Source organism: Epinephelus fuscoguttatus, linkage group LG7 (genome assembly GCF_011397635.1).
Source record: "Epinephelus fuscoguttatus linkage group LG7, E.fuscoguttatus.final_Chr_v1".
Lineage (NCBI taxonomy): Eukaryota > Metazoa > Chordata > Actinopteri > Perciformes > Serranidae > Epinephelus > Epinephelus fuscoguttatus.
Window position 1 is genome coordinate 32,587,965 of NC_064758.1, and position 26,117 is coordinate 32,614,081.

At 41.5% G+C, this 26,117-nt stretch overlaps 2 protein-coding genes across 5 annotated transcripts in view; one reads left to right on the forward strand and one right to left on the reverse strand.

Annotated features, from left to right (window-relative positions):
• The first annotated feature begins 344 nt into the window (after positions 1-344).
• ddx23 (DEAD (Asp-Glu-Ala-Asp) box polypeptide 23) lies at positions 345-8,398 on the forward strand. The gene is made up of 17 exons (XM_049581532.1): positions 345-457; positions 1,818-1,975; positions 2,150-2,266; positions 2,735-2,828; positions 2,921-2,986; positions 3,078-3,216; positions 3,302-3,435; positions 4,168-4,280; positions 4,396-4,539; positions 4,766-4,991; positions 5,200-5,345; positions 5,446-5,623; positions 6,114-6,356; positions 6,439-6,590; positions 6,690-6,798; positions 7,255-7,429; positions 7,591-8,398. Exons 2-17 carry the CDS (start codon positions 1,818-1,820, stop codon positions 7,812-7,814), a joined length of 2,418 nt encoding a protein of 805 aa, XP_049437489.1. The 5' UTR covers positions 345-457; the 3' UTR covers positions 7,815-8,398.
• A 6,083-nt stretch (positions 8,399-14,481) lies between these two features.
• The window catches only part of cacnb3a (calcium channel, voltage-dependent, beta 3a), a 31,681-nt gene continuing 20,045 nt past the window's right edge, over positions 14,482-26,117 (reverse strand). For 2 of the 4 annotated variants that reach the window (XM_049580870.1, XM_049580872.1), the window contains 12 exons: positions 25,006-25,128; positions 24,791-24,906; positions 24,632-24,711; positions 24,506-24,525; positions 24,083-24,160; positions 22,191-22,249; positions 21,977-22,077; positions 21,744-21,895; positions 21,565-21,660; positions 19,004-19,174; positions 18,760-18,805; positions 15,705-15,814 (listed from right to left, as the gene is read on the reverse strand). In XM_049580870.1, coding sequence (XP_049436827.1) covers positions 18,776-18,805; positions 19,004-19,174; positions 21,565-21,660; positions 21,744-21,895; positions 21,977-22,077; positions 22,191-22,249; positions 24,083-24,160; positions 24,506-24,525; positions 24,632-24,711; positions 24,791-24,906; positions 25,006-25,128 — 1,026 coding nt within the window. In that variant the 3' untranslated portion in view covers positions 15,705-15,814; positions 18,760-18,775. Of the gene's footprint in view, positions 15,815-18,759; positions 18,806-19,003; positions 19,175-21,564; positions 21,661-21,743; positions 21,896-21,976; positions 22,078-22,190; positions 22,250-24,082; positions 24,161-24,505; positions 24,526-24,631; positions 24,712-24,790; positions 24,907-25,005; positions 25,129-26,117 lie in introns of all 4 variants that reach the window. The other 2 variants (XM_049580868.1, XM_049580869.1) reach the window with 1 other exon arrangement.

The window sequence follows — 26,117 nt, forward strand, 5'->3', positions numbered from 1 at the left end:
GAAAAAATGCACCAACGGTTAACCGTTAGTCGTTAACTGCCTAAAATACAAAGACTAAACGGTGGTGGTCGTTTAGTGTATATCGAATTATTATTCTAGTTAATTTGTAAAAATTTGACCTATAATGTGGTGTGAGATTCTGCTTAAAATATATATTAACAAATATACCGTACTAACTTGTAACACGGTTGCCACCTTGTGCCTGCAAGGACATACAGTCTAAAGTTATTTTTGCTCAGGCACTTTAGGTGTTCATGTACAAAACAACCGGGGCCCTGCGAAAACCCGTCCGCTTTACTGGGAAATGTAGTGTAAAAAGCCGTTATCTCCACTCTGTATGTAACCCTCAGTACTACGACTCCCACAAACCCTTGCTGGCGCTCGCTCGTGTGGAGCGATATGGCGTCTTCTTGAAGCGTACATACATCGCAAGTATTTTGTTGACAAGTGATTTAAGGTAAGTTTTAAATGTTATTAGTCGCGCATTTCACTGCAGTGTTTTATGTAGTGTAGACGTTTAACTCGAGTCAGGTTCAGGTGTTGCTTGTTTCGGCGGTTTATTGAAGATAGTTAGCATTTTTGCTAAGTTGTTAGCTAGGAGCTAGCTTGTTCCAAGTGATATGCATTGATTCTGCAGAGTGACTTGATCTTGTCTTGTTGTTCACGTCCCATATCACTAGTTAAGTTTACTTATTATTAGTGGTGAACTTTGATATGTTAGTCTGTTAGTCTTATAATGTACTTTAGATACTCGCAGGAGAATTACATTAAAGTGGTAAGGTAAAATAAAACCGCACAAGCCAACGACGCATGGATAAGAGCTGACATGCATTTGTCATAAACCAATCGTTTGTATTTGGAAGGCTGCAGTGTGTTGACTGTTAACAGCATCCTCAGTGGACATTTGTCTTGCAGTCTGATAAAGCATGACACAAAAACATTAACAGAAAACTAAGTACTAGTCATATATGCTAAATTATGTAAAACATGATCAAACTCACAACACAAGCAATTACTGTCAAAGAATACTGTCGTTGGTGCATGGTTAGTGACCATTGTTTGTTACACTTTTTGGCTTATTATGAAGTTTTGACTGGAAATCAATTATCACCCTGGTTACACTGAGGTAGATCATAACCACTGGGATATTTCCTTGTACCAACCTGCTGTTTTTGGCTGAAAAGGTAATAAGTATACCATTTTAAAAAAGTACAAAAATGTAATGTAATTTTGTTTTGTGAGTGTTTTTATCCTCTAATTTTTTTGAATCTGTGCTCAAATAAACTTAAACGTGTATAAATTAAATATCCAGTATGCTTTTACAAGTTACCTGAACCTCTCATACATTTAGTGCATCCTAGTTTTATGTTCTGCAGGTAATCTGTGTGTTTATCTGTTGTAGAACTTGCTTTGTGTTTTCTAGCTATCATTTCAGCTCTGCCTTTTTTGTTGTATGAACTTAAGAGTTTGATGAAGTTGGAGCATAAACAAAATTAATGTTGCATTTGGGATGCTTAGCAGTATAGTGAATATGATTGGTGGACTACAACAAATAAGTTCTGTGCTGTTGAATAACCAGATACCAACTACTATATTGCATTATGCATGACCTGAATTATCTGTTAAAGGTTTACTCAAAAATTACCTTGTGAGTAAATACCTTACAGTGCTGAATACCTTAAGAGCGTAACTGTGAGCTAGTCATTAATTCATGTCCCCTTAAAATGAATAAAGTACAGTTCATTATTAAGACCTACCCAAGCAAATGTCAAATAACTGTTTTTAACAGTAACAATGTGCTGTTTTTGGATTTGCAGATGGCAGCCGACTCCACAGACAAGAAGGATGCTGAATCCTCAGGGACCAAAGACAGAGAGAGGAAACGTAGCCGTTCACGAGAACGAGATCGTAAAGGCTCACCTTCTCGCAAAAGCCGTCGTTCTCGTGAACGAAATCGCTCAAAGTCTCCAGATAGGTAACTGAAATGCACCACAAATCTAGATTTAAATTTGTTTGTTATAATGTCTACATTATTATGTACGTTGAATTTATGTTGTGTTATTTATTTTGCACTTAACTTAAGTTTGCATGATGTTGAAATTTAAAAAAGAAATTAACCATTTGTATCTGATTTTTATTCTTATGACAGAGAACGACGCAAAGACAAGGACAGAGACAAGGAGCGTGACAGAGATAAGGACAGAGAGAGAGGCCGTAAGGACAGAGACAGCCATCGACGTGATAAAGATCGCAGCAAGAGGTCCAGGTATGTAAACGCTGAAATACACAGCTTTGTGAGATGGAGAGATGGAGGTTGTTAACAACACTTTTTCAGAGCAAAACAAAGACTATGCTTTGCCCATTACTCTAAAGATTATTTATTCTGTGTTCAAGTCAAAGAGTTGTTGTGATTAACAGTTTCCAACTTGTAAACAACATTCAAGCCAACGTCCAAGTTGTAATTGTGACTAAGAAACTGACAGCTCCAACATATCTGACCTGGCACTTTATGTTCCAGAACTGTTCAACTGTATCCATGTTATTTTTTCGTATTTAAGAAATTATCAGTTAAAATAAGATGTTTCTTTTTCTGGCTCCTTTGGGTTTTTGGACGTGTAAGAGTGGGTTAGATTACAGTGAACATTTTGTTTTGGAATCATACATTGAAATGACTGAATGTTTGTAATTTTGAAAGCGGTTGATCACACCTGTGTAAATTCACTTTCCTTTGTAGAAGTCTTTCTCCTAAGTCGAAAGATGTCAAATTAAAGAGAGAAAGGGATATAAAAACAGAAGAGGAGGAAGATGAAAAGAAGAAGAAAGAGAAGGTAAAAATCTGGTTTTCCTGAATCTTTCATGCCATTACATCGTTTCTGAAGTCGTTAATCTGGGCGTTTAAAAACATGTTGCTTCTGTTCAGGTCCAGCCTTTATCTTTGGAAGAGCTTCTCGCCAAGAAGAAGGCAGAAGAGGAGGCAGAGGCGAAGGTGAGAAGCTTCCTGAGGTTCTCTTTATCTTTTTCTTCTTAAACCAAAGGTTATTTTTTCCTGACTTCTGTTTTTGTTTTGTTCTTTTCAGCCCAAGTTCCTCTCCAAGGCAGAGCGAGAAGCTGAGGCTCTGAAACGGAGGGAGTTACAGACGGAGGAAAGGAGGAAGATGCTGGAAGATGAGAGAAAGAAGAGAAGGGTATTCCAGGACATGGGCAGAAAAATGTTGGGTGTGTATCAGCCTCTGGGTTATTCAGTTCTGCATGCTGTTTACAGAAGCATCAATGATTGTTAACTAAGAATACGTATTTACAGAGGACCCTCAGGAACGTGAGAGGCGAGAACGAAGAGAGCGAATGGAGCGAGAGAACAACGGGAATGAAGACGATGACGGACGACAAAAGCTGAGAGAGGAGAAAGATAAAAGCAAAGAACTTCACGCCATCAAGGTTGGTCTTTAGAGAAACTGTAGCACAGATGAAACGCTGTATTTGTAAATATAAATTTGATTTGTATTGAGTCTGAAGCCCTGTTCAGTCTGGGTATATGTTTCTAGGGGAGGTGGGGTAATTTAAAAATGACCTGCGCTGGTTTAAAGTCAATGGAGTGGCCATGGAGCTCCCTGGTTTGCTTCCTGGCTTTGGGGTGCTTCTGCTTCCTGCCTGAAGTTGAACCCAGAGGCTCTGCAGAGCTCTATTGCCACCCTCAGTGCTCTGTGGCTGGCTTCCAGGCCTCGCACTTCTTTCTCTTGTCTAAACCTGACATTCTCACCCAGATGCTTTCTCAGACACTGATGGATTTAACATGAATTTGTACTCCGTAGTATGATGATATTCTGTTAGTACCCTTAACGGTACTGATTTGGTGCCCAATCCTACAACAGACACCAAATATCGAATGAGTTTTGTGGCTCCTTGCACAAACATTCTGTCGTGTCCAAATCAAACAGTAAGAAAGATTTATGTAACAGAAACCTACATGAATGATAAAAAAAAAAAAACATCATTAAACAGATGAAGCCAACAATGTCACATATTCTGTGTTGTAAAAGTAAAGCTGCTGTGTGTAGCTGACCTTTGAACTTTTGTTTTCTAAGAGCTTTCCTAGCATGATCAAATTATGTATTAAAATTCAATATCTGAATGATGTAATTTACTAAATTTAATATCTCATCTTTACAGGAGCGTTACCTGGGTGGGCTGAAGAAGCGCCGGAGAACTCGTCACCTGAACGACAGGAAGTTTGTGTTTGAGTGGGACGCCTCTGAAGACACTTCAGTCGACTACAACCCGATGTGAGTAAACACAAAGGCACCGTCTCACTAACCCTCCTAAATTGAAGTAGCTCTTTTGTGTAGTTTTGAGTGTGTACCAGTCTGAACAACATGATGTTCCCAATCTGTGTCCCAGTTACAAAGAAAAGCACCATGTGCAGCTGTACGGACGAGGCTTCATCGCTGGCATCGACTTGAAGCAGCAGAAAAGAGAGCAGTCACGTTTCTATGGTGACCTGATGGAGAAACGGCGGACACTAGAAGAGAAGGAGCAGGAAGAGTGAGTCAAACAGATAATCTGCTCTGTTTGTGGCTTTAAGGAGCCACAAGAGAAACTCAAAGTTTTGAAGTCTAATCCAAAAAATTAGGACAAGTGTATATTAAATAAAACTGACTGGAAGGTAGAAAATCACCCTCAACATGTGTTTATAAGACACACAAAGTATACACAGTTTGTAGTGCTTCAACAACTTCATGATGATATCTTTACTGTCTCCTCCACTCAGGACGAGACTGAAGAAGATGCGTAAGAAGGAGGCGAAGCAGCGCTGGGACGACAGACACTGGTCTCAGAAGAAGCTGGACGAGATGACAGACAGAGACTGGAGAATCTTCAGAGAGGACTACAGCATCACCACCAAGGGAGGAAAGATCCCGAACCCCATCAGAAACTGGAAGGAGTATTCGCTGCCTGCACACATCCTGGAGGTCATCGACAAGTGTGGCTACAAGGTCGGCACCCTGAGTCTCCACGTTGAAGCTTTCATGAGAGGAATATGACTTTTTGTAACTTTGATAAGAAGATAAAGCTGTTACTTAAGTTTCAGTTTTTATTTTCTTCTAATTGTCCTACAAACTGACATCTTCACACTGTGTATCACTGTCTTTGGACCAAAGTAAATTTAATGACTAATTATGACTTTCCCTCTTTAAAATCCAGGATCCAACACCTATTCAGAGGCAGGCCATTCCTATTGGTCTACAGAACCGTGACATCATTGGTGTGGCTGAGACAGGTAGCGGTAAAACAGCTGCTTTCCTGATTCCACTGCTTGTCTGGATCACCACCCTGCCAAAGATCGACAGGTAACACAGTCCAGTCTCAAATAGTATCAAGTAAACTCAAAAATAATTTCTTCATTTTTACTGAGAGAACCATCTACTATCCACCATTGTTTTTTTACAGGATTGAAGATTCAGATCAGGGTCCCTATGCTGTGATTCTGGCCCCAACTCGTGAGTTAGCACAGCAGATCGAGGAGGAGACCATAAAGTTCGGTAAACCGCTCGGTATCCGAACAGTGGCTGTGATTGGAGGAATCTCCAGAGAGGACCAGGGCTTCCGTCTCAGGATGGGCTGTGAGGTGAAGCATTCAGAAATTTAGATCTTTTGTTTCTTTTGGAGAAGCAGAAAAGCCTCTGAAACAGTCACTAGATAATCCAAGTGTCTAAAGATAGCAGCAAATGTCACTAAAGTCTGTTCTCTACTTAAATAATTAGTCTTGATTCATTTTCTTTGTAAAAAAAAAAATGTTGAAAAAGTTCTTCATTATACTCTTAAACTCTAAGCCATATCTGCCCCACTTTAATGCAAACACTGAGAGATGTCGCAGTGGAGACAGAGAAGTGAAGATAACTTGTGCCTGGACTCAACATGTGGTGACTCTGCTAAAAGCCTGTTAATCAAGGGAGTAAAAACGTTATGAAACAGCCCAGGGTTCAAAGGGGTTTTGTTGGCTTAACTTTTAACAAAAAAACATAATATTAGCCACAGTAAACACACAGACTGTAACGATGCTTTGTACACAGAACACACACACATATTCACCAGCTGTGCCTTTCCTGTTTTAACAGATTGTGATCGCCACCCCCGGTCGTCTGATCGACGTGCTGGAGAACAGGTACCTGGTCCTGGGCCGCTGCACCTACGTCGTCCTGGATGAGGCTGATCGTATGATTGACATGGGCTTCGAGCCCGACGTCCAGAAAATCCTGGAGTACATCCCAGTGACGAATCAGAAGCCAGACACAGACGAAGCAGAGGACCCTGAGAAAATGATGATGAACTTTGAATCTGGGAAACACAAATACAGACAAGTATGTTTATCTGCAAACATCATTTATAAACCAGCTGCTCTATCTTTTTGTTTGTTATTAAGCTTTGTTTTTCCTGTTTCAGACGGTCATGTTCACAGCCACTATGCCTCCAGCTGTGGAGAGACTGGCCAGGAGCTACTTGAGACGTCCTGCTGTGGTGTACATCGGGTCTGCCGGCAAACCTCACGAGAGAGTGGAACAGAAGGTGTTGCTGATGTCAGAGGGAGAGAAGAGGTGAGACAGACACAAACATATGTGACTGTAAACATGGTACATATAATTTATCTCTGTCAAGGTGTCTCACTGAGTGGTTTTGGATTGTGTGTGGTGCAGGAAGAAGCTGCTGGAGGTGTTGTCACATGGCTTCGAGCCTCCCATCATCATCTTCGTCAACCAGAAGAAGGGTTGCGACGTGCTGGCAAAGTCTCTGGAGAAGATGGGGGTAAGTCACTGTAGACTGCACCAGTGGTCCAAAACTTTCTTCAAAGCACCTGAAGACTTTTTTTGCCCCTACTCCTTACTTTTAAGTGCCCCTTTGCCCATCAGAGCAGAGTTAGAAGAGGTAGTGGTTGAAATCTTCCACTATAAAATCCGCCGTCTGTAGTCTTGAATGGTGCTTACGTGAACAGACACAACTATGGCGATAATAGTATTTTCACAATGACATTTGGCATTTATCTGATGGAGACAGAAAAGCAGCAGGCACCCCACATACAGAAGTTACACCCTTGCCCCAGTGACCACAGGCTTGAATCCGACCTGCAGCCAATACTACCACTGTGCCATCAAATAAAGGCCAAAAAGCCCCAAAGAAATCTTAAAGTAAAGCTGGATTTTTTCCTAAAGTACAAAAAAAATAAAACAAAGTTTAACTTCTGTTGTTGTCTTCATCACACAGTACAATGCTTGCACGCTGCATGGTGGCAAAGGCCAGGAACAGAGAGAGTTTGCGCTCTCCAACCTCAAGGCAGGAGCCAAAGATATCCTGGTGGCCACAGACGTTGCGGGTCGTGGTATCGATATCCAAGACGTTTCCATGGTGCTTAACTACGACATGGCGAAGAACATTGAAGGTAAGAATCCTCATTCTCACTTTTTGTTTTCTCTTTATTACCTTAATTTTCCTTTACCTTCAACATTGAACTTAATATTTATTTTGTGAAAACAGTTGTGTAGAATTCATACACATGAATAAAAGTATTCACTAAGCTATCTTTGTGTTCTCCTCTTGCAGACTACATCCATCGTATTGGTCGTACGGGTCGTGCTGGTAAGAGTGGTGTCGCCATGACCTTCCTCACCAAAGAGGACTCGGCGGTGTTCTACGACCTGAAGCAGGCCATCCTGGAGAGTCCCGTCTCCACCTGCCCTCCAGAGCTGGCCAACCACCCGGACGCTGCGCACAAACCTGGAACCATCCTGACCAAGAAGAGGCGCGAGGAGACCATCTTTGCCTAAAACTGGACCTTATATTCAGAACACAAACACACATCAGGGTCTCAGACTGTTTCACCGTGTTGTATAATTCATGTTTTTGGTCTCTAGGTAATTTACGCCCATTTCTTTTGTTCCCTTTCCACCTTACCTCTGTCGCTGTCTGTCTGTTTTTGTCTTTTCACCCAGTCTGTTGTTGTTACCAGGTGCAGAAATAACCACAGCATCAGTTTTGAGATTTTAAGGCTCAACCGTGGGCAGTTTGTCATCAGTGTGTGCAAGTTTTTACTCACAGACATGTAAATGTGGACTCAGTGTGAGATGTTTTGCTTCTATAAACAAGAAATGATGCTATAACTGATCTGCACTGTATAAAGGCTACTCTTCAGATATCAGATGTGATAATTAGCAGCCAGGATGTGAGTGTAGACAAGTAGTTATCACTGTGTTTCATTCATTTTCTGTTAGTTTGAGTTTCCTGACTGTGACCAATGCCAGAGGTGACAGCCATTTTCTTTTTGCTTTAGACTCATCCTCTGACTACGTTGAAATCCATCATTTTAAATATAAACATTTGTAATGAAGTGAAATACAGAAAATTTGAGTGACGTCTGGCTCATAATTGTCTTAAAAATGTATGAAAGAGACACTTATCTGTCACAAGGCTTTTCTTTGATTTTAAACAATCGTGCTGTGCTCAGTGGATAAACTGACTGATGTTTTTTAAGGGTTAGTTTGAACTCAGCAAAGTCACACAACACAAACTACTGATACTGCCTGGTTCAATGAGGTGAAAATTACGGTTTGGCTTCGAAGAGAGCACAGATGAGTTTCGTTTTTAGTTCAGTTCCCCTCTGAAAATTCTGTTTGCTAAAGTACAGAGCATATGACTGGGTAAATGAGAAGTGAATTATACCGCACAAGCTGTGTGAGAGTTTGTAAACAGATGTTTTAATGAAGTTGTGATGTTAAACATGCCCTCCTTTGACTTAAATGTATTAAGAATTTTCTCAGTTTTTGGATTCTTCGTTCACTGTGGAAGCATGAGAGAAAAACAAAGTTTGCTTCATGAATTCAACCCAACACAACATGAGTAATATTAAACGATGTTTTGAGGGGTTGAAGTATTCCTTTAACTTTAATTTTGGCTTGTATTGCCATGAAAATTAAATGAAATGATGAAATGAAGTGAGGGGAGTGAGGAGAGATGTTAGCATAATGAAAAGCGCCCAGAGTCTAGGAAATACACACTCACCAGCCACTTTATTAGGTATACCTTGCTAGTACAGGGCTGGACCCCCTTTTACTTTCAGAACTGCCTTAATTCTTGGTGTCATAGCTTCAACAAGGTGCTGGAAACATTCCTCAGAGATTTTGGTCCATACTAACATGATAGCATCACACAATTGCTGCAGAATTGTCAGCTGCACATCCATAACGCACATCTCCCATTCCACCACATTCCAAAGGTGGTCTATTGGATTGAGATCTGGTGCAAAATTCTGACCCCACCATCTGAATTTTACAGCAGAAATCGAGACTCCTCAGACCAGGCATCTGACAGGAGTGGCACCTGGTGTGGTCTTCTGCTGCTGTAGCCCATCTGCTTCAAGGTTGGATGTGTTGTTGGTTCAGAGATGGTTTTCTGCAGACCTTGGTTGTAGCGAGTGGTTGAATTACCGTTGCCTTTCTATCATCTTGAACCAGTCTGATCATTCTCCTCTGACCTCTGGCATCAAATGCTCACTGGATATTTTCTCTTTTTTGGACCATCCTCTGTAAACCCTAGAGATGGTTGTGTGTGAAAATCCCAGTAGATCAGCAGTTTCTGAAATACTCAGACCAGCCCATCTGGCACCAACAACCATGTTTAAATTCACTTAAATTACCTTTCTTCCCCATTCTGATGCTCAGTCTGAACTTCAGCAGGTTGTCTTGGCCATGTCTACATGCCTGAATACATTGAGTTGCTGTCACATGATTGGCTGATTAGCTATTTGCATTAACAAGCAGTTGATCAGGTGTACCTAATAAAGTGGCTGGTGAGTGTATGTCTGTAGAAAGGTTCACAACACTGCTAGAGTATATTTAATACTGAGTGTATTATTATGAAACAACAAAAAAAGCACCCAAACCATTAAAAGTACATAAAATGTCATGTTTATTTTAAGTCATATTTCACTTAGCATTGTAAATCTATTTTCAAATAGAAAGCATTCTATACAGCATCAGGCAGGAAATGTCTCACTTTTTACACATTTGCTGTCTCTTTTTGATAAATAGAGGGAAGAGGCGTGTTGGGTCACGCTAGCACGCTGTGGTAGTCTGGTGGATACACGGTTATATTTAGTGCAGTTATTGCATTACAAAGCAACCATCCCAAAAAAAAGTAGTGCAATTTTTTTTTTTCATCTACTCACACAAAAAAGAGGAAGTCCAGATGGTCTAAGGCGTTTAAAGTTTTTCAATGTTAGGCTTAGTATTGCATACAGAATAAGACAGAGGAAACTAAATTATAACCCTTTGTAAAAATTGTGCTTCATAAATTGAAAAACCTCAACTGCTTTATCAGTTGCTGAATTGGTCCGCTTTGAAAAACATACTCTGCCAAAATATGATGACAATAGCTAATTGGTGAACTAAAACATGCAGGGCTTTAATAATAATAATAATAATAATTCACTCATTCATTTTATCACAAATTAACAAAAATTGTAGGCCTGATCTGGGACCGGGACAATTTTTAAAGTGAGTGACTTTTTAAAAGTGCCAGTGTCCACCCGATACTGTGGAGAAGAAAGAAAACAAATGTCCCCAATATTAATGTTTGTGGATAAATAAAGTGATGCATTCTGATTTTTTTTTTTTTAGTAATAGTGTTGTTAGTGGTGTGAGGAGTGAGTAGCCCCAAAGACAAGACTATCACTACAAGACAACGAGGAGAATCAGAATCAATGCATTACTGAAATACTTAACTGTAAAAAGAAACAATCAGATTTCATGCAACACTTGCATAGATTTTTTTTTTCAATCATGCTGATTTTTTTTGTCTTCAAAATATACAGAACACTAGATAGAGATACCTGTGAGACATGGAAGCAGTAAACCAGTAACTCCTAAAGCCATCTGTCAACAGTATCGACCCCCCCCGCCCGCCTCCTTCTCTCTGCTTGTGAAGCGGGTCACTGCTCGTCAGCATCACGTCCAACTTCATCATCGGCTCATGGACTAATAATGGTGCAGGAACAGAATGACATCGTGTCACGGGTGCTACGAGTCCTTCAGGAGCACGACACATTCGTGGGAGCTGAGCGCGACGATGAGTGTGTAGGACTTACACCTGAGGATCTGCTTTGATAATCAAACTGCAGTATGTAACGCAACGTTATGTGGCAAAGACACACAGGGAGGGGGTAGGAGGAGTGAGATAAGTGTAGAAACTGTGGATGCTACAATCAATAACGTGCTACAATCGAATTACAGGGCGATCGGTTGGGTTTTTTGGAGACACCGGGTGGTGCTGGAGGTGCAAAAAGGCATGCAAGCTTTACATTCTCTGAAGATTTGAAGAGGAGCTGCAGCGTGTCGCAGCGTGTGCTTGATAATATGTGAATGATTCAATGTAAACAAGCAAGTTTGGCAAATAATTCACCCTTTGAAAGATAACATTCCCTTTTCTTAGTTGTGTTTACATTCTCTGTGCGCGTTTTTTAGATTTTTTTTTTAAACCGTAGAGGTGTTAAGAGTGATTGTGCAACAGCAAAGACGGGTGATGCCCAGAATGCACTGTACTGTAGGTGACACTGACGCTGTACTGCAGCTTCTTAACTGAAACTGAACAAAAACTTAAACGCAACACTTGTTTTGACTCCCATTTTTCACAGATTTAAAAGTGCAGTGTGTAAGATTTAAGGGGATTTAGTGGCATTTCGATGTGGCTGAAACATCTCCCGGTTAGGATTCCTTCAGTGTTCTTTGTGCAGGAGGTTTTCACCAGGAGCTGAATTATCAGCAGAGGTCTCTTCCTCTCAAAAACAAACAGACCAGGTGATTAAAACTGGTAAAACGACTAAATAACCCAATCTTGGGGCGGCAGCAGCTCAGTCCATAGGGACCTGGGTTGGGAACCAGAGGGTCATTGGTTCAAGTCCCTATCCAGAGAGGTGCCAGTCACCTCCTGAGCACTGCCGGTGCCCTTGAACAAAGCACCAAACCCCCAACTGCTCAAGACGCCTGTCCATAGGCAGCCCCCTCACTCTGACATCTCGATATTTAATGCATATTTGTGTGTGTGTGTGTGTGTGTGTATTTCAGGCCTGGATGTATGTGAGTGAAAAAAACCTTAATTCCTCTCAAAGCAGCTTCTTGTTAGAGTCGTGTTTTTTTTGGCATGTTGCAGACAGGCCACTAGCCCAGCACCTGCTCATGAGTGCTCACCTGTTTTCTCTAATAACTTAAGATCCAGACTTTCAGAGGCCAAATTGTCGACAAAGGTCTCTCCAAAACAAACAGATTTGGCGTTTTAAACTGATAATACACTAAATAAAGGAATTTTATATTGAAAAAATCTGTGTGTTCCTGACACGCTCTTCGTGCAGGGGTTGTTAACTACAGTGGCTGACGCGAAAACACAAATGGCCTTATTTTAGAGCCAGTGTTTAGTTTGTCTGTTCTGGGCCTCTGTAGTAACATGGTGGACTTTGTGGATGAGGACCCTCTCCATATGTAGATACTAACGGTTCATTCTAAGGTAATGAAAACTCAATTATTCTTATTTTCAGGTGATTATACACCGTACATTCCATTTCTGCCAATACACCCCTTTCAATCCTGCACACTGGAACTTTAAGTTAAAGATCTAAGACTTTTTTTATGCACACAACAGACTAATTTATCTCAAATTCTGGTTGCAAATTTGTTAAAATCAGTGTTAGTGAGGACCTCTCTTTTCCCAAGAAACTCTATCCACCTGACAGGTGTGGCATATCGAGATGCTGATTAAACAGCATCATTACTACACAGGTGTGCCTCGGGCTGGTCATAATAAAAGGCCACTCTAAAGTGTGTAGTTTGATCACACAACACAGTCCAGCGACACAATCTCCAGTTTCTTTTCTGTGACTTTGGCAGTACATCCAACCATCCTCACAACCTTGATGAGTGCTATCAGCAGCATGGGACACACCTGCGCCTGGTGTACTCCATGCACGTAAAAGACAGAACAGTGGTCGGACCAGGTGTCATCAGACCTCCTGAACATGCCTCTTTGTTTAGTGTGTTTTTCAGGGAGTGTCATTCACCCCCTACACTACTGACTCCGGTGCATCAGTACCACATGTCCAGAGTTTGTAGTAAACCTTGCAAGTTGCAAAAAGTGTGACAGGGAGACACTTTTGGACGGGTATAAGCTGCTTTCAGTAAGTATTGTCGATGTTCTGGTTCTGACACTGGAGGTTTCTGTGGGTTTTGGATTTATGAACTTCTGTTTTCCACCAGATCGGAGGTGTTCTGGTGATTTTTTTTGTGGCAAGGACATGCTGTCCATAGCACATTTAATATTGTATTTTGGAGCTTATACCCTGGCTATGCAACTAGAGAGGGCTTCCTTTGGAATTCATCCGAGGGGTTGTTCATGTGGTGGTGAACATGGCTAAGGCAGTTGTCTCGGTGGCACGTTTGAAGCTGCAGGAGGGTTGCCAATTGCCATGACACCATCATTTGCCACATGCAGCGTGGCACATCTCCTTTACATTGAGCTGATCAGGTTGTTGATTGTGGTTTGTGGAATGCTGGTCCACACCTCTTCAATGGCTGTGCGAAGTGGCTGTATATTGGCAGGAATTGGAAAACACTGTTGTACACGCCAGTCCAGAGCATCCCAAACATGCTCAATGGGCAACAGGTCTGGTGAGGATGCAGGCCATGCAAGAACTGGGATCTTTTTAGCTTCCAAGAAATCTGTATAGACCTTTGCAACTTGTTGCCATGAATGATCATGTTGCAACATGAGGTCATGGCGGTAAATGAATGGCATGATGATGGGTCTCAGAATCTCGTCAATGTATCTCCATGCATTCACACTCCTTGTACCATAACCCCACCACCACCATGGGGTACTCTGATCACACAATTGACACTAGCAATCCGCTTGACCACACAACTTTAGACGCAGCGTCTAACATTTGCCCGATATAGTGTAGACTGGGATTCATCTGTGAAGAGAACCCTTCTCCACAGTGCCAGACGCCATCAAAGGTGAGCAGTTGCCCACTCAAGTCGGTTATGACGACTAAGTGCTGTCAAGTCAAGACCCTGGTGAGGACGACGAGCACGCAGATGAGCGTCCCTGAGACGGTTTCTGACGGTTTGTGCAGAAATTCTTCAGTTGTGCAAACCCATTGTTGCATCAGCTGTTGGTGGCTGGTCCCGGACTATCTCGTAAAGTGAAGACACTGGATGTGGAGGTCCTGAGCTGGTGAGGTTACACGTGCTCTGCAGTTGTTGGCTGGTTGGATGTACTGCCAAATTTACAGCCTTAGAGACAGCTTATGGTAGTGAAACGAAGATTTAATTTAACAGCTCTGGTGGACATTCCCGCAGTCAGCATGTCATTGGCGTGTAGGTGTGACCCTACCATGACACACTTGTGTAGTAATGATGCTGTTTGATCAGCATCTTGACATGCCACACCTGGCGGATGATTTGTCATGGAGAAGAAGTAGTCCTCACTAACATGGATTTTAACAATCTTGCGACCAAAATTTGAGAGTATATCTTCTGAGCGCATAAAAAAAGTCTTAGATCTTTACTTAAACTTGTGAAAAATGGGAATAAAGGCAAAAGTGTTGCATTTAAATTTTCGTTCAGTGTACATTGTGACCGTTAAGAGACTATTAAGTGTGTGTGTAGGTGTGTGTGTCTCCATTCACCGTCTTCAGAGTAAAAACTGACTGAACACATGGGTGGCAACATTTCTCTGAAACAACGAACAAGTCCATATTTAACATAATCAAACAAATATAGTAGCAATGAAACAAAACCAGGTGCCCATTCAGTATATACATTGTAATCAAATGCATTACTATTCCCCATAAGTGGATTCAACAGTAGACATTCCTACATTAGTTTATCCGTAAGGTTCATTCAGTTCCTGTTCTGACGTCAATGTGCAAATAGTCTTAAAATAATTATACTCATACATGCAATAGTAAAGATAGTTAAAAGTCTTAGGAATTTTAAGGCCAGTATATGAGACATCCTACAATAGAGAAACCTTAGGCAAAGCAGCTAAAGTTTGAGTTTGCGTACAGCTGGTAGCCTGAAACCTTTCCATTGCAGAGGTGAGTAGCCCTGTTGACTTTAATCTGAATGACGTGACCCTGGAGAGGTCAGTGCATCCCCGAAAGATAAATTAAAACTGGGAGTCTGGAAGAGAGCGACTGTTAATACTTTAAAAATAGACCTAAAGATGTCTACTTTATAAACTGGGCATCTGATTTTGGGGCAAGTGTTTCATCTGTAAATCGTTTGTTTGGGAACGTACGACAGTCGTAGGGCTCGGTGCTGATCTGGAGGCCGTGTGGGTGGGAGGGGGGGCTTGTTCCTCAGTAGGTGTCTCGGGGCCAGGGGCGGCTGCGCTGGCGGTTGTTCCTCTGGTTGTGGCCTTGCTGAGCTTCGCGTTGGAGCAGCCTGTCCTGTGACTCGTGCCCGTTGGCACTGTGGGCACTGCCGGTGTGCCCACGGTGAGGGGGGTACATGTCCCTGTATGTGCGAGCATGGCAGGGGGAGGCATACTCATCCTCCTCCTCCTCTTCCTCCTCCTCTTCCTCTTCTTCCTCCTCTTCGTCCTCCTCGCCCCCCCTGTGGCACGGGCTCCCCCTCCGGCCGCGAGACAGGGAGTCGCTGGCCTCGTCAGACGGCATAAGACTGTCCTGCTCCAGGGGGGAGTGGGCCTCCTCACCTGCCTCCTCCTCCTCCTCACCCTCCAGGCCCACCGCCTCACGAGGCTGCGGCTGGTTCTTGTTCTGGTTTTGGAGGATCGAGTTGTCACGGACAGGAATAAAAAGAAAGAATGAGAGTCAAAAGAAAGCTCTGAAACTGAAAGTAGCCTCACACTTTCTGGTAACAGTTTCCATTGACAGCAAACACACAGAGGGTCGACAAAATAATGCAAACACTACATCAAGAAGGACTTTGAAGGAAAGGTTCAGATCCATCTTAAAGCAACACTCAACATGCCAACACGTACACTGAAAAGTTACTGGTTGCTGCACTTGTTCCTTCTGTCCACACCGGCTGCATCCTTTCCAAAAGGGTTCATAAAGTTCAGCTAACATGAGGCTTTGGCAGACAACCAGTTGCTCACCCTGTGGTGCAGGTGTCCCATGTACAAAGGCTATGTCATTGCCGCAGCAGCTGCAGATTCCAATCCAACCTGCAGCCCTTTGCTGCATGTAATCCTCCCTTTATCTCCCCCTTTCCCACTTAACAACTGTCCTTTAAAATAAAGGCATAAGCCACCAACAGAGTGAGCTTCCTTGCTGAGCTGCAGCGAAGAAATATTTACATAAATATTTAATTTTATCATTATTTTTATGATTTTTTTTTTTTTTACCATCTCTTACATTACACTTTAGGAAAGGATCCCTTTACACCCAATGCAACCAGTAGGAACAATTACAGCGACCAGTAACTGTTTCATCCTGTGGGCATGTCAGTGTTGTTTCAAGACAGACTTGGGGAAAAAATTAAACATATCCTAAGTAACTGTGAGAATTACAAACACTGCAACAAAAACCACCTATGATGCCAATTAGCAGCATTTGTCAGCTATAAACAGATCCGAGATACCAGCACTTGGTATTAAATTACAAAAAGAATCGAAGCTCTCTTTATTTTATTAGTGATTATTAATAAAATTAAAGGCAGCTGTGATTCCAGTCAACGGGTACTCCTTATAATGCAGTTTATAGATTTTATGGTAACCAGCACCTGTGTGCACATACTCTGACTACACTACTCTAACTTATAGTATAAGAAACATAGGCTAAAAAATATTCAAAGAACAGTTCATCCCAAATCAATAATACATATTTTTCCTCTTCCCTGTAATGCTGTTTATCAGTCTAGATTGTTTTGGCGTGAGTTGCCGAGTTGGAGATATCAGCTGTGAAGACGTCTACCTTCTTTCCAATATAATGGAACTAGATGGCACTCGGCCTTGGTGCAAAGTGCCAAAAGAATACGTTTGAAAAACTCAACAGCAATGTCTCTTTCCAGAAATCATGACATGGATTCATGTAGGAACTATTTTCTTATGAGCTACACCCGCAAACCGTATCACCACACAGAAGGAAGCGTGCATCTGCTGCTAGCTCACTTAGCACCACTGAGCTAGCTAAGCTGAGATGGATGGTTGGAGGGTGTACTTCAGTAGAAAGAAAATAGTTCCTACATGACAACTGCTCTCAACAAGGTCTGTGGATTATCTTGATTAACTGGGTCATGATTTCTGGAAAGAGACATTGCTGCCGAGTTCTTCAACTGTACTTTTTGGCCTTTCGAGAATGAGGTAGTAATGTGCTCCAGGACTGTGTTTTTGATATGAGACTCAAGAAAAAACGCAGGTGCTCTTGAAGACAAGGGTCAGCGCATGGGAAGAAAAAAACAAACTTCATGCACACATATGTAATTTTTGTCTTTTTTTTTCTGAGCACTTGTGGAGACGTGTGACCCTAAAAATGATTGGGTGACACATCCTACCGAGTTTATAAAATGTTTGCTTGACTCCTGTCCACCCTTTTGCACCCTGATGAAGACCTTAGGTTTGAAACCGGTCTGTGTTTTCATGTAGGCAGCCACATTTTTTGGATAAAGACTATAAAGATTATTTTTTCTTCCCATATTTTTTGGCGCTTTGAGCACCACAAGCTGAGTGCCATCTAGTTCCATTATATTGGAGAGAAGGCAGACATCTCTACAGCCAATATCTCCAACACTCTGCAGCTCACACCAAAACAATCTAGACTGATAAACAGCACTACAGGTAAGAGTAAAAATATGAGTTTCTGATTTTAGTGTGAACTGTCCCTTTAAACTATGTATGAGTGCTGTCTTTATTTCTGGTATTCAAAGCCACGTGAGACAGCGAACAGAGCAACTAAGAGGACGGATCATCTGAATCCAAACTGCAGGTGCACTGCTAAAAAAAAAAGAAGTTTCTAACTGTACAATATATACAATATATAGGGGGTTGAGGATGTTAATAATTGGCATGCAGCAGTGTTTGCAGTGTTAGTAAAGTCTCTTCAGAGTCCTTTTTCAGTTCACAGTGTTTTGTCTCCGTGTACACAGATTAATAGTACAGACACCGAACAAAGGAAATGCCAGTGAAACGGCTGAATGGATGGTCAGGAGGTTATTCCAGAATATGAGATTGTTACTGTGCTGATGTTATGGTCTCAGTTTATTGTTGTGTAAATTGTGCATTATTTAGTTACCAGTGAATACATTATTTAAGCATTAATCATATGCCTTTAATTGTCATTCAACAGAGCATTATATGCAACTGTGAGCGGGGGAACCATTCACAAAGCATGCTTAGAAGAGGATCAGTTTGAAAATAGAGACAGAGGGTCAGATTTTGACTTTACACACAAACACTTTGTTATTTCCAAACATGATGTTCTCAGTTATTAAACTGAAGCTGCTCTGTGAAATTTCCTCCCGGAAAGCTTGTGGAGTGGTGATTCACCTGAGACCATCAACTAAAGGAAAGGAGGCAGGATGCAGTGGAGAAAAAACACGCCGTCTTTTCTGTGGTGAGATCTGAATGAATAAAATGCTGTTCATTCACTGTCTCAGCCGCCGTGTCGTGTTCAGGTGTGTCAGAGGGGACTGTTGGGGTTTAGAGTGCAAATATAAATATATAAAACTATATTTATATACGTATATAAACCCTACTACTCACCCCATTTTGTAAGCGATCATTCAATTAATTCCTGTGTTTCAGAAAACTGCAAAAATGTTAAGCATGGATGAGTGAGAGGACAGACAAGACAACTGGAGACAATCACATCAAAACAAAGGAGTGAGAATCTGAGATGGGAAGAGCTGGTAAAGACAGTGACAACATACAACATGTTCAAAACTACTTAAAGAGTCTTATATGAGTATTTAAACAGTGCTCTTTAAACAGATGGAGACGAGCTGACCTGGAGGCTGGAGATGGCAGAAGGCGGGGTCATCAGACTCTGCTCCAATAAGGGGTTGAGAGGGGTGTTTCCTGGGAGGTGAGTGGCACGCCAGTAGACCTCCAGGTATTCAGCCAAATGCTCACATGCATCTTCAAGCTGGTTCTCATCCAAAATGACATCAAACATATCCTACAAGGCAACAAAAGAAAAAAAATCAAGGCTCTTGTGGGACCACAGGGTCATATCATTAAAAAATAACAACATAATTTATGACTGACTCCCAAGGTCATGTCATTGGTGCACCTTCCCAAGCCTCGAGCAAATATACAGTATACAAACTGTATATATACACATAGAGTTTCCATGATAAAATTATCCCAGTGAGGACAGCTCAAGCGCAAACACTGTGTTTGTATGATTAAAACAAGACAGGCTGCGGTCGAATACTCTTTTTACTGACGAAGGTTCCTAACTGAGTCAGAGAACACTGAAGTATCTAAAAGGCAGCCATGATAGCTGGTCGAACTCTCTACATCATTGTTGCTCAAAGTGCGGCCCGTGGGCCAGTGGTGGCCCTCAGCAACATTTTATGTAACCTCCAAACATGAAATGAAATGCATGAATTCTATTTAAATCAATCACAGTCCATTTCCTTCCTTCCTTTTCTTTCACTTTCTGTATCTTACATTTTATGCACCGCTAGGAGACACTGACATCTTGTAGAAAACTACCTCTTGCATGACAGCTATTGGCACCTCAGGAGTGTCGCAGGAATGTCCTTCTGTCTTCAATGTTAGTACCGTCAACCAAAGTTAGTGATTTTGGTGGGCAACTCGCAAATCCACTTGTCTTGTGTCGCTGTCAATCATATGCCGGCTCCATAAACTGGCTCTGAAACTTTGAGCACTCCTGCTCTAAATGCAAAGAAAAGGTTCTTCAGTGCTTCTTTTCTTATCTTTTTTAGCATAGGATACACTGTATCATCATTTACATAAAGAAAGGAGCTAATGTCGTCCCACAATTCATTGCGGTGGCAACATTTAAAGTGACCAACATCAATAACATCCAGTGTTGCGTAATTACAGAGCCTTGTGTAACTGGAGTAACACTGGTTGTGTTTTCTTAAGTCCTAATGAATTGTCCGTCACATCTTTCCTTGACCTCATGACATTTTCAATCAAGGTTGAGAAAAGTGTTTAAGACATAAGATAATTTAAGACATAATTTTTTTGACTATTTGACCGCAGACTAAGAGTCAACAGCCCTGCTAGCAGCTCTGTGAGACTGTAGTTTGACACGGCTGTATGTTGAGCTAACATGCTCACAGTGACAATTCTAACATGATGATGTTCAGCAGGCGTAATGTTTACCATGTTCCCCATCTTAGTGTAGCATGTTAGCGTGCTAACATTTTCTAATTAGCACTAAACACAAAATGCATGTTCTTCCGCCATCATGGAGAATCTCACTATGCATTAAATGCACCTCAAAGAGACAAGGAGAGAGGAGGCTTCTAGAGGAGCATAGAGTGAGGGGACACAGGTCTATCCTACATGACAGTCTTTTATAAACTAGCGTGACTTGTAAATGCTGCACCTCAACATGTGGCACATTAACTGACGCTGCTTAAGACTGACACTATGGAACTAACAAGTTTCTCATTTGGCAGCTTCAGCTCCTTTGTCCTTGTGTCTTTTCCTTACATGTGTCTCTCACACCCTCACTGGGAGGAGCTAAGATGCGAGGAAGAGACACAAGTGAGGACAGTGAGGAGACAAGCGCCTAATGTTCGTCACAACCTGCATCTCTGTCCTCCAGCCGCATTCTCACTTCCCCATACCTGTTCACGGCCATTCTCTACCTGTCCACTCGATGCCCTCAGACTTTCCCACCCTCCCTCACCTGTCCTGTAGTAACCCCTGCCTCTACAGTCACCTGACCTTCCACAGCCACCCGCTCACCTGTTTCCACTTTCACTCATCAGACCTTTTTCACTCATTCCCTGTCAGATCGTCAGTGTTGCTTTATTTTGTTATTTTTGAGCCTCTGTTATCTGAACCTGGACGTGAAAGTACATCTGGTACATTGTTACCTGGACGTATATCTGAATCCTATCTGTACCTGCTGGTGGGCAATTTTCCTGGACCCATTCCTGCTGTCCTGTGGATTCAACACTTTGGACTTTTCATCATATGCCTGTAAGCTTATATACTTAAATTTTGGCAATAAATCCCTGAACTGTTTCTGTTGTTCTGCATTTGGTTCCTTTCCTCTGTGTAAATCAAATTTCACAGCAATCCATTCAGTGATTATTGAGTTATTTCAATAAAGACCAAAAATGTGAACCTCATGGTGGTGTTAGAGAAAAAGTCAGAGGGTCACCAAAGACAGAAGCCTTCGTCCTCTGGGCAAATGTCTGTATAGAATTTAATGGCACCTGATAGTTGAAGTACTTTAATTTGGACCAAAGTGAAGTTGGTGCTTCACACACAGCCCATCTCTTCCTCTTCTTCACCTTGTAAACATCTAGATTAGGAACAACCAAACATTCCAGCACTAAGAAGAAATCCCACACTCACAGGGGGGCACTGAGAGAGTTTGTCTGCAGCCATCATCTGCACATTCAGGTGCTTGCTCTGAGACTTCCCCCTGGATTTGACCAGCCTCTGGAGCACCTGAGAGAAAAGAGGTAGAGGTAACATTAAAGGTGGAGGAACACGAGGCAGCCTGAATCTATGAGTGAGGTAACCTGCTGTACCTTTGGTGAGGAAACTTTCACATAGACAATGATGGGTGCGAGGGAGGTTTTGGCTAGCTGTGCGGGATGGTTGATGGTGTCCGCGTCCAGAACCACCAGCTGCAGCGTTTTGGCAAGTTCGAATATCCTCTCAATCTCACTCTGAACCTCCGCTGCACAGACACATCAGGTTTAAGTTTAAACTCATTGTTTATGTATAAGATTTCAGGAGTTTTCACGATGGAATTAGTCACCTAGGCTGGAGCGCGTGTTGGATCTCTCCATGATGGGTCTTTTGTTGAGGACAGATCTCTTGGCTAAAGACAGGTCGGCAGTTACACGGGTGATTGAGATTCTGCAGCAAACACAGAGAGAAAAAATATGTTGTTAAACTTTTTGACCAAATTATCAAAGGCCTAACTTTCCACAATCACAAACATCATTCTGTAATCTCTCCATTTTACTGACCTCCCCTCAAATCTGTGTTTCAGGAAGTCAAAAAGAGCTTTCTGCATCATATCCGTCACCTGGGAGGAAGATAAGAGGTAAGAAACATAATGTTTAAAAGCAGAACACAAAACCCTAGAAGAAATTATGTTTCGCTTAACATCAGGATGCACATTATGAACTTCTTTCTACATTCTCTGTTACTGTACACATACATGCATACAGAGGCGGGTAGAGAAGCCAGCAAGTGCACTTAAGTTAAAGTAGTGTTACTTTACAAAAACGAGAACTTGGGTAAGAGTACTAAAGTATTTATTGATATAAAACAACGCGAGTAAATTAATGAGTAACAGAAAGAAAAGGTAAAGAGGTGAACATACACTTGTATTTGTAATCACTGACTACATTTACACGCACACTAATATTCCACTATTTTTCAGAATATGACGATATATGGGTCATGTAAACTGTTTAGATGTTCCGAATTGGGCCTCATTCCAAATTTTGCTTTTTCAGATTATGACATGTGGGATAGGCCAGTATTATTTGGGTTTTAGGAGCATTCTTTGGATGTGTGTAAAGAAGACGTAGAATCTGCACCTCCTGCCTCTTGCACACGTTGTACACAAACCACTTAGCCAACAGTTTGCAAAGCTTTGAGGTAGAGATGCATGCCTGAAAGACAAGTCCACATTTCTGGTCAGAAAGAGAAACGCACCTTCTTTTAAACATTTTGAAAGACTTGGACACCAACAGGTTTTTGGATATGTGCAAATAACGTAACAATGACCTTTTCAAGAAAGTGGCTTCAGGAATAAAAGATTAACAAGTCTGCCAGTGGTGGAAACTTTGAAAGAATTCTATTTTGATGCAAAGAAGCAAAACGGCACAAGCAGCTCCAGCTGCATTTTGACGTGATAAACAACATGTTACGGCAGTGGTTCCCAACTGGTTGGTCACAATCCAAAAGTGGGTCGCAGGTCCATTCAGAATTGACCACAAGTGACTAATAAACGTGTCAAGTTTGTGAAAAATGCACTTTATTTTTAAGTACAGTGAATTTCTGGCGCATGAATTTTATTTTGAGGTGTCATTTCCTGCTGTAGAGTAAATGACTATTGAACAGCTACTTAACAGAGACAGCAAACTAGCTCAACAACATGACCAAACACAAGTATGACACCGAATATATTAAACTGTGTGGACCTTGAACTAATGACAAAGGAGAAATCTGGACCCCATAACTGGACCAGTTGGTAACCACTGTGTTAAGGCACGTTGATCAGAGTATACACCGCTACATGTTACAGGAATATTAGTAAAATATTATTTTCATTAGCAATGTAAACAGCTTAGTAGGAATATTGTCTTTTATAGAATAAGGGCAAAAACAGAATATTTTTTGCATGTCATTGTAGTCTATGTGTGATGGAAGTTCCCATTGTAATTTTCTAATAAATTTCACATTTTTCTAGTTTTAATCTCTTGAGGGTGATCGTTAAAATGTCCACATACATTTTAGACTACATCAGTTTAAAAAAGGAATAACAATGAATAATACAAATGTAATTTAGTAATTTAAAAGAGTAAACTGTATGCTGTATTAAAACTACTCCAACAAGTATAACTGACCCCAAAAAGTTACTTGAGTACATCTAACATCTAAAATTTAACATCAAGAAAACTGTTTGCTTCTCTTCCAGGGACCTTAACAAAGATAAGACGACATTAAGTTAAATTAAAAAATTAAAGGACAATGTATTGAACAGGTTTCAGAGGTAAAATATTTCCGCCTTATTTTAGATTCCTCAGTTTGAACAAGAACATGCAGGAACAGAGCAGGAACAGTTTGAACTGTTAAGAGTCAGGCAGTCGTTTTGTGTGTGCTGGAGGTGAAACGGGGAGAGGCTGACCTCATAGCCCTTCAGCGATGGTCCCACGAGGACCACCGGCCTCATAGAGGGCACCACGTCGTAGGGAGGGACGTGTTCCTGCCAGAAATAGGGGAGGGCGAGGGGAGGGGGACGAAGAACAGAGAGAACAGCGGTGAGACATGATGGGGGTTAGGTTTGTTTGTTGTGAAAAGCTGAAAAAATAATATCAGGGTTTCTGCAGCTTACTAAATTAAACAGAATAATTTTTATTATCCCATAATATTAAATTTAATGCCTTTTTCGTGACCATTAAAAAGAAAATCAGTTAGAAGACCTAGTGTGTAGAAGGCCTACAAATATCTATTAAGACCTGCAGATACCCTGATAATGTTCCTTAAAGTCAAACGTCACAAATTTTGTATTATAAACAAACACTATGTCATCACAAAGTACCAAACCTACCTGTTTTTGCTTCTGTTTGGCTTGTGAAACAAGAAAATAACAATCAATGAAAGGAAAAAGAAGACAGCAGAGGGAAAAGTTGTTTTTTATTCCAGCACTAATAGGAGACAGATTTGTAGTACTTACATTCACCTGCAGATGGCGGTGTGGTCCTCCAGCTCCCAGTCACCATGTCCCCTAAACTGGAGGAGTTACCTCCTGTTTTCCTGCAACAGCACCACACTAAATTATCAGACTTACATTGTGGGAATGAGTCCTGTGAGACGTTTGATACCATTAACAGACCTTTGTTTCTGCTCCTGTTTGAGCCTCATGGCCTCGAGTCGCAGAGGGCTGGGGATGAAGGTGATGTCTGCACCCTCTTTTACTAGCCGGCCGATCCACCAGTCATTATTATACTTCTGTTGAGTTCAACACGACACAACAGAACCGTGTCACACATATCTTGTTTTAATGTAATGGAAAGGGTTCATCATCATTAACAACACATCACCACTCACTTCTTTGATGTGCAGGAAGTCTTTGGCATCGAAATTAACTGCAGCTCCTTGGACAGGACAGTCCTCATCCAGAGCTCCGCAGTAACTCACATTCGTCTTTACTGCAAACGCTACAGGTTTGGACTGAATGAGAAAACACTTGTTAGTGATGGAAACTGTGGTATAAAGGTGTGAGACTGTGTGCACCAGAGGTTTGGACTCCAGTCATGTGTCTGGTGGCTTCAGACTTGACTTTTGATTTGACTTGACTTGATGTTATCCACAAACCCAAAGATGAAAGTTTACGTTACAAATATAGAGTGCAGCAAATCAGCTCCTTATATTCCTGAAAACACATATACATTGATTCAATCTTACAGCAGCCAATCACGTAGCACGAGCAGGAGGGAAAGGTGCACTGGACAGATGAGAACTTGGATTGTCACACTGGGCTATTGGGACAGTTCAGTGACCAACAACCATTGGACACCATCATGCCAAACATGAGGCCCAAAACTGAAAAGTTCAATGAGCTTTGTTTGACATTTGAGGCCACACAAAGTTGGTTAAGTTGAGTTTGGGACACCCTGAAATCTTGGTTTCACCCAAATGGGCAGGGTTTTGCAGGACCTAGCAGTACAAGCATTCGTAGGCTCTGTGACCATCTCAGCAGCCGGTGCTCTGAGTGCATGTTCGTACTTTATATCATAACCTGCACCTTTGTGAGAATGCAGAACAACAATGCTGAATTATTTTTGGTTTGAAAATTAGAATCTGGACTGTGTGTCAATAGATGGGCTATTTTTCCCCCCAAACCTTGCAAAATTAGGTACGCTAGACTGAATAATACACACTACAAGTATGAAGGCACACAATATACTGTAATATTTGTATATTTGGTCTCATACCTATATACATGGCAATTAATAGTCTGCCCTGTAAACCCTTTGGGCAGGACATCTGTTGATGAAAGGTGCTACATTGATATTCGAATACAGACCCATCCGAGTAGATTTTTGTTGTTAGACATAAATAAAATATTAAATGCCGGTATATTTTAGCATGTAATTAGTTGTACATATTTACCAGTGTAACATTATAATGATCATTTTAAGGCCACGTAAAAGTCATCT

Excerpts from the sequence above, each read along its gene's own strand:
- ddx23 (XM_049581532.1), top strand. The coding sequence starts at position 1,818 with ATGGCAGCCGACTCCACAGACAAGAAGGATGCTGAATCCTCAGGGACC. Across the intron at positions 2,267-2,734 it reads GATCGCAGCAAGAGGTCCAG|AAGTCTTTCTCCTAAGTCGA; the intron begins GTATGTAAACGC and ends TTTCCTTTGTAG. Across the intron at positions 5,624-6,113 it reads GTCTCAGGATGGGCTGTGAG|ATTGTGATCGCCACCCCCGG; the intron begins GTGAAGCATTCA and ends CTGTTTTAACAG.